We start from the raw sequence: 8,212 nt of genomic DNA on the forward strand, positions 1-8,212 counted from the left end.
TTTCTTTTTTTTCCTTCAGTTTCTTTTTTCTCTTTTTAGGGCTTCATGTAGCCCAGGCTGGACTAAAATACCTTATGTAGCCACGGATGACCTTGAGCTCCTGATCCTCTTGCTTCTAACTCCTGAGTCTGAGATTTAAAATGTGTGCTTTCATGTCCAGTCTGTGCAGTGCTTGGGAACTGAACTCAGGGCTGGATATATACACACATTCATGCACAAATGTATACATACATGCATGCATATGCATGTATTGCACAAACAATCTATCAACAGACCTATGTCTGTACCTCACAATAGAATATTCTTCAGCCATGGACACCAAAGAGTAAATTTTGTATATTATGTGAGTGAGCTAAAAAAATATGTTGAGCAGAAGAAGCAATGAAGCAAAGACCCCACAGCACATGATTTTATGTTTGTGAAATATCAAAGTGAGCAAATCTATAGGGACAGCAAGCACCCTCCCGGTTGGCAGGGGCTTTAGGAAGGGTTGGATAACTAACGCTAGGGGTTGGAGGCTCTATTTAGGTGAGGAAAAATTCAGGAAATGGGTATAAGGGATGACTGCATAACATTGGAAATGACATAAGATCAGTGACTTGTACACATCAAAGACAGCAGAATACATGGGGCTTTGTGGCACGTGCCTGCAATCCCAGAACTTGGGAGGTAGAGCATATCCGCACACAGACACACACATTTAGTGTAGACTGACACAGAGCACCAAGTGAGTGAGCCACTACCTTTGCTATCATCATTGACACAGTATAGGCATCCATAAGTTATTGTCCCCAAAGGAACTTGTCCTGGGATCCAGGCATATATTACTTCTCATCCACTTTATTATTGTAACTCTAAGAAGAATATATTTTTAAATTTTAATAAATTTGGAATTTATTAAAAGGGATTGCATTGGGGGGGAAGGGAGTGTAGAGCCAGGATCTCATTATGTAGTTCCGGCTGTCTGAAATGCCTATGTAGACCGGGATGGTCTTGAACTCACAGAGATCTCTTTGCCTCTCACTCCTGGGTGCTGGGATTAACCTGTGCCTCTGTCACCACACCAGGTTTAAAGGGCTTTTTAAGGTAGATTTGAATTTGTTATATTTTATATATATATCCGCATGGGTGTTTTGACTGCATGAATGTGTGCGCACCACTTGCAGCCCGCGGAGGACAGAAACAGGCTTCATATCCGCTGGATCTGGAGTTACACACAATTGTGACCTGCCCTGTAGGTGGTAGGTATGAAACCCAGGTCCTCTAGGAAAACAGCCAGTGCTCTCAACTGCTGAGACATCTCTCCAGCCCCTTTAAATGTAGATTGAAATATGTGAAATTTAATAAAAAGAGACGTGCTCCAGGGGAAAACTAAGGTAGACCCAAGTAAAGCTACGGGACTACACGAGGGAAAGTTACTCCAAGAAGAAATCCTTTTCACTACTGAATGAGAAAGGGACGGACACCTATGAAATATCCTAAGGACTCGGGAGGCAGGTTAAATTGGCAGAGCCAAAATACACATAAATTGTAATGTGGTAGTACATATTAGATACATTTGTCCATAGAGTTTTGGGGCTCAGGGGGACAAAGGGCTGTAAGTCCAAGATAAACCCAGCACCTAGGCGAGCTCCAACGCAGCGGCGCCCCCTGGCGGCACCCTGGGTTTCCGGGAATCTGCCCACAGCCGGGAAGCCAGGAGCGAGGACACAGCTCAGTGAAGATGTCTCTGTCCCAGACTGACCGCGCTCTGGTTCTTGCGCTATGGAAAAAGATGAGCACCAATGTTGGGATCTACACGACCGAGGCCTTGGAGAGGTAAGGGCCCCCGTCGGGCGCCCTCGGGCTCACCTTCCAATGGACGGCCGGGCAAAGGCGGGTTCTCTACACCTCCCGGCCAGGATGCACCCAACTCAGTTTTCCCACAGGACCTTCATGGCTTTCCCTGCCACCAAAACCTACTTCCCACACTTCGACCTGAGTCCCGGCTCTAGGCAGGTTAAAGCCCATGGCCAAAAGGTGGCTGATGCTCTGACTCTCGCTGCCCACCACCTGGACGACCTGCCTGGTTCTCTCTCTGCTCTCAGCGACCTGCATGCTCACAAGCTCCGCGTCGACCCCGCCAACTTTCAGGTGGGTTCTGGGACGGAGCTGCTCTGGTGGCTGCTGCAGAGGAGGGTTCCTTCAAGTCTGGGTGTCAGGGAGAGATAAAAGCAAGGCGGGGCGATTCTTTCTCTAATCCAGTTCTTCAGCCACTGTCTGCTGGTGACTCTTGCCCGACACTATCCTGGAGACTTCAGCCCAAAGATGCACGCCTCCCTAGACAAGTTCCTGGGCCTTGTGACTTTGGCACTGGTCTCCAAATATCGCTGAGGATGTATCCTGGGATCCCAAAGCAAGGTTCCAAGAGGCTGGAATTTCAGCCAAGCTGGAGTCATAGACCTCCCGTGAAAGCAGGCAGGTCCTTGTATTGTGGTTTGGTTTTTAGTTTGTTTTGTTTTTGTTTTGAGATAGGATTAATGGTCTTGTGTAACCCAGCCTGGCCTCTCAGATCCATAATTTAGACTAGGCTGGTTTTGAACTCCCATCTCCAATCTACCCCTTGCCCTATGCCCACCCACCATGGATTACAAAGCATGCCTGCCCCACCACACCTGGCTCCACAGAGACTCTTTTTATTTTAATTTAACCCTTTGTGTTCTGTGTTGGAGGTGGGAAGAGGGGCCTCCTGCATGCAGAAGTGCTCTAAGCTGTAGAAAGTGTAGCTGCCAGAGAAAATACAGGCAGGTAGTGAATGAATTCAATCTTTAGAGCAGGAAGACAGGATTTGTGTAACATACTGTGAAGAGTAAAGAGCTGGGTGGTAGCAGGAAGATCACCTGCAGCTGGAGGGCCTGTACCTCCACATGTCCCCAAGCATCTGGGGAGCCTCAAGCCATCTCCACCTTGGAGCATCTATGGCCCCTACTCACAAATGCATGCCTTTAGCCTTGGCCACAGCAGTTGCAGAATGGTCACTTTTGTGTCTCAAAGGGATGATAGGTACAAAGGTCACAGGTCAGCATAAAGGACAATGTTCAAAACAACCCTATTTCCCAGGCATCACCCTCCCCTGGGTGCTGTGGAAGAATCCTTTTCTACACTATGACTATGTACTATCGCCATTGCTAATAAAAAGCTGACAGGTTGGTGGCTGGGCAGGAAGTCAGGCTGGAAAGTCAAACTGAGATAGTAGGGAAGAAGGAGGGCAGAGTGAGAAGACACCAGCCAGCTGCCCAGAAAGCAAGACACGCTAGAGGACAAGTAGAGCCACCAGCCACGTGACAATACATAGATTAGTAGGCATAGGTTAATCTAAATGTAAGATTTAGCTAGTAACAACCTGAGCTATTGGCCGAGCATTTACAAGTAATATTAGTTTCTGTGTGGTAATTTGGAGACAGTGGCCAGGACAGAGAGTGGCAGTCAGGACAGAAAAACTGTGCCCTCCACCTAGGCTTCTGGTCTGTTTCTAGACTCTGCTCAGGGCCAAGTCTTATTGCAAGGCAGTCACCTGCCTAGATCCATACATGGAGGTCACAGCTTTAGATGCTGGTCAATGAGGGTGAGCATGGATGCCCAGGACACACTGGGCACTGTGCCAGAGAAACTCACAGTCACGAACTCCTGCCTGCTCAGCCCAGCCATGCCCAGGGTGTGTGGGTATGTGGGTGTGTATTTTCGGGTATCAGGGAGGCTGTGGTTAAAGCATTCTGTGCAAGACTCAACTGCTTGGGATGAGGTGATTGCACTGAAGCCTGTCATGTAGAAAAGGGACGAGAGGACCTCCAACCCGGCCTTCACTGGTTTTCTAAGTCTCTCAGTCTTTTAGTTCTTACTCGACATAAGGCCAACTCCTGAATTAACAAACAGAAGACACAGTGACTTCATCTCCCAAAGCACATGCAGGACACACGTTCCTTGACATGGGGGAAACGCTGACAGCGGAACTACATCAAGAACAAACCATAGACACATAATGGTTAGTCATACCTGAGACCGCCTGGGCCGGGTAGATGCAGGAGGCTGTTTCTAGAATGTCTGGGAAGGACCAAAACAGAAGCATTTGAACTGGCACCCATAGTGACACTTCCTAGAACAATACTGGCGCTCGCCCATCCACCAGGGGCCAGGAAGAAGAAAAGGGTCATATTTTCCTAACCTGGACATCTGTGTGTCATGGATGCTGCAGCACAGATGTGTGGGTTCATGTGGGTCCTTGAAATGAAGACTCAGAGACACTTTGAGCCTTTGCGGCCTCAGGAGTCCCCGCCTCGCTGGACTGAAGCTTTCCCTCAACCCATGGCATTTTTATTTTTCCCTATATTTACACTTTATCTAGTAGGTGTCCATATGCTCAAAAAAATCTGAATGAAGATTCCAAAATTATAATGCTAAGTGCAAATACCTGATTCAGGAGGTAACGCCATTTTGCCCATTGCCCCAACCAAGATTTTCATGGGCTTTGTATCCACGGGATACTCTACAACAAGATTCACATCTACAACACACAGGATGGATTAGGGCTGGGTGCTAACTCCATAGCTAGGCCAGGTATGGCCGAGTGTGTGGGTGGGTTATGACTAGCAGCAGACACACACACACAGGTAGGGGCAGTAAAGGGGGGCAGTGCTTGCTAAGTCTCTGGTACCAGGCCAGCAGGAACCCTTCCATATCTTGTGCCATGGCCTTGGGCACTCTGACATGAAGCAGTATGAAGATCATTGGCCCTTGGCTTGTGGTCCTTCAGGTTCACATGGAATTGATCCTGTCAGAAGGTTTCCTGGCCACCCAGGTCACAGGTAGCAAATCCTAGGACTCTCCATGCTGTGAAGAAACAAGACTGACCATTACCAGCTAAACCTACAGCCACAGATCAAAACATTGGATTCGAGCTACTTCCTAACATGAGTCAGGGAAATCTTAGGTACAAAAACTCCTGGAGCTTTGTTTTCACCTTTGAAACAGAAACACACACACACATACACACACACACAAAGACAGGCCTGGGGATAGAACTCAGAAATGGGGCCCCTTACCGGGTGGTGTGGTGGTGGCGCACGCCTTTAATCCCAGCACTCGGGAGGCAGAGGCAGGCGGATCTCTGTGAGTTCAAGACCAGCCTGGTCTACAAGAGCTAGTTCCAGGACAGGCTCCAAAACCACAGAGAAACCCTGTCTCGAAAAAAAAAAAAAAAGAAAAGAAAAGAAATGGGGCCCCTATCTTGCATAGGCAAAGGTTTGATCTTTAGTAGCACAAAATAACAAACAAACAAAAAGCAAAGTAAAAACATAAAAATAGGCTGTTGGCTGGACATTTAGCTCAGGCATTACTTAGGCCAGGCTCACAACCACAAACTAGACTGCTGAAGACACAGAGACAGTGCCAGAAATACTCTCTGGTTCGTGCCTTTTTCAGCTGGACAAGTCTGACCCCCAGAGAGTAGAGCAGCTTGTTGGGAGAGAGAGGCTAGGCTGGCCTCAGCACCGGGTATTTCTGGGAAATTCAAAGCACAGTATCTTTCCTTCTTGGTGCATCTCTTGAGCTGTGGGTCCCCAGCCCCGGTACCCAGGTGACTGTTCCCATTTTCTGACACTAAGGCTCGAGTGTGGTTTTTCCAGGGACATATAAATAGAGTATCCATAGGAACTGGAATGGCACCAAGAGACTCCCCAAAAGATGGACACCCACACAGTTTAGTGACTAAAATACAATTAACTGAGACCCCTAACCAGCAGTGGGGAATTATACGACCATATTCATCTAAGCAAGTGTCTGAACTCATCTACACAAAGATACAGTTGTGTCTGTAGCACAAACGCACTTAGATAATTAGAGTCAAAATGGCAGGAGAGGGCATTGGAGAGATGGTTCAGCAGTGAAGAGCATGGACAGCTGCTGCAGAGGACCTGGGTTCAGCTCCCAGAATTGAACATCAGCTGCTCAATAGCCACCTATAACTCCAGATTCAAAGGCACTGACCCCATGTCCCCTCAGAACTCCATAGGCTTTCACATGTGCATAGACTAACACTTAGACTGATACCTATTTCTTATAATTAGCTCTGGCTGACCTGGAACTCACCATATAGACCAGGCTGGCTTCAAACTTAGAGACCCACCTGTCTGTTTTCCAGCACTAGAATTAGAGGTGTGTGCCTCTATGCCCAGCTATATCTATAGATCGATAGATAGATAAATGGATTGATAGAGTTCTGTTTTGTTTTTTAGTTGTATGGTGTTTTGTTTGTCTATTGCATATCATGTGCATGCAGTGTCCTTGGAGCACAGAAGAGGGGCTTGGATCTCCTGGAACTGGAGTTACAGATGGCTATGAATTGCTATGTGAGTTCTGGATGTCAAACCCAGGTCCTGTGGAAAGCAGTCAATTCTCCTAAATGCTGAGCTATCTCTGTAACTCTGCCTATTACAAATTTTTAAATAAACAAACAAAAACAAAACAACAAAACTAAACAAAAAACATAGAATGATGTACGGTGGAATAAGTCTTTTAACCTCAGTGTTCTGGAGACTGAGGCAGGTGGATCTCTGCAAGTTCAAAACCAGCCTGTTCTACATAGTGGGCACCAGGTCAGTGAGGACCCATGGTGAGGCCTTGCCAAATTCAAAGTAAGGGAAGAAACAAACAAATAAGGCTGGAGTGATGGGTTCGCAAGTATGAACATGTTCTGCTCCTACCCAGGACCCAGGCAGATTCTCAGTATCCACATCAGGAAGCTCTCAAGAACCTGAAAGCTCAGTTGGAATGAGATTTGATAGCTTGGGTAGATGGCTCAGTGGATAAGAGCACTGGCTGCTCTTCCAAAGGATGTGGGATCAATTCCAAGACCCACATGGCAACTCACAACTGTCTGGAACTCCAATTCTGGGGGATGCAACATCCTCATGCAGGAATACATGCAAGCAAAAAGATCTGATGCCTCTGGCTTCCATATGTTGTAGGGAGCCGGGGGGGGGGGGAGCTTTGTTCCATCCCGGCCACCCAGCTAGCTTACACATGAAATAATCACACAGAAACTACATTTATTTAAATACTGCCTGGCCTATTAGCTCTAACTTCTTCTTTTTTGTTGTTTTTTTTTGTTTTTCGAGACAGGGTTTCTCTGTGGTTTTGGAGCCTGTCCTGGAACTAGCTCTGTAGGCCAGGCTGGTCTCGAACTTACAGAGATCCGTCTGCCTCTGCCTCCCGAGTGCTGGGATTAAAGGCATGCGCCACCACCGCCCGGCTAGCTCTAACTTCTTATTGGCTAATTCTTACATCTTAATTTAACCCATTTCTGTTCATCTTTGTATCGCCACATGATTGTGGCTTACCAGCAAGATTTTAACCAGCGTCCTTCTCAGGCTGGACACCTATGGCGTCTCCATGATGGCTCTCTCACTCAGCTTTCTTCCTCCCAGAATTCAGTTCTGTCTTCTCTGCCTCCCTAAGTTCTGTCCTATCAGGACAAGTAGTTTCTTTATTAATTAAATGAAAGCAACACACAAACAGAAGGACCTCCTACACCATTTCCCCTTTTCTGTTTAAAAATGAAAGAAAGGCACAGATGAATGAACAATGGTGAGTTTTTGTTGAGTGGGCATGGATTTTCATGCTAAGAGGATAAGAAGTATTAAATTACATAGAAAAATGATGGTGCTTCTTCACATTAATGTTAGTATATTTAATGATATTGAACAGTGTACTTAAAAAACATTCATGATGGAAAATATGGGACCCATACCTAGACGAAGAACTTCGGGCAACCAAGGAATGCTGAGGTTTGGTGAAATAGTCTTCTCCAGGGATGACCCCACTGATTGGTTAAACAATACCAACTGGTAAGCTCTAAAATTACATACACAAGCAACACTAAATGGAGTGAGCAAGAGTGAACAGTAACAATGAAGAAAAAGAAGCCATGAATTTGAGAGGGTGCCAGTGACGTAGGCACGAGGGGGGTTGGATGGTGGAAAGGTAATGGGGGTAGTGGTAATGTAATTATATTTTAAATCCAGAATACTAAAAAAGGAAACATAATGTGACATGAATTTTAACAATTAAAATTTATCCATGAAATATTTTCAGATGCTTTTCTCTACTCATATAATTAGAATTCTTAATAAAAATTATTTATACTTCTATTTATTTAAATGCTGACATAAAAAAAATG

The 8,212-nt window shown here is 46.1% G+C and overlaps 1 protein-coding gene across 1 annotated transcript; it reads left to right on the plus strand.

The window, feature by feature from the left end:
- The first annotated feature begins 1,723 nt into the window (after positions 1-1,723).
- On the plus strand, positions 1,724-2,434 carry LOC102002546 (hemoglobin subunit theta-1-like). The gene is made up of 3 exons (XM_005349040.3): positions 1,724-1,818; positions 1,929-2,133; positions 2,245-2,434. The coding sequence occupies exons 1-3, from the start codon at positions 1,724-1,726 to the stop codon at positions 2,371-2,373; spliced, it is 429 nt and encodes a 142-aa protein (XP_005349097.1). The 3' UTR covers positions 2,374-2,434.
- Positions 2,435-8,212: the final 5,778 nt, after the last annotated feature.

Source organism: Microtus ochrogaster, chromosome 7, assembly GCF_000317375.1.
Source record: "Microtus ochrogaster isolate Prairie Vole_2 chromosome 7, MicOch1.0, whole genome shotgun sequence".
NCBI classification, from domain to species: Eukaryota; Metazoa; Chordata; class Mammalia; order Rodentia; family Cricetidae; genus Microtus; species Microtus ochrogaster.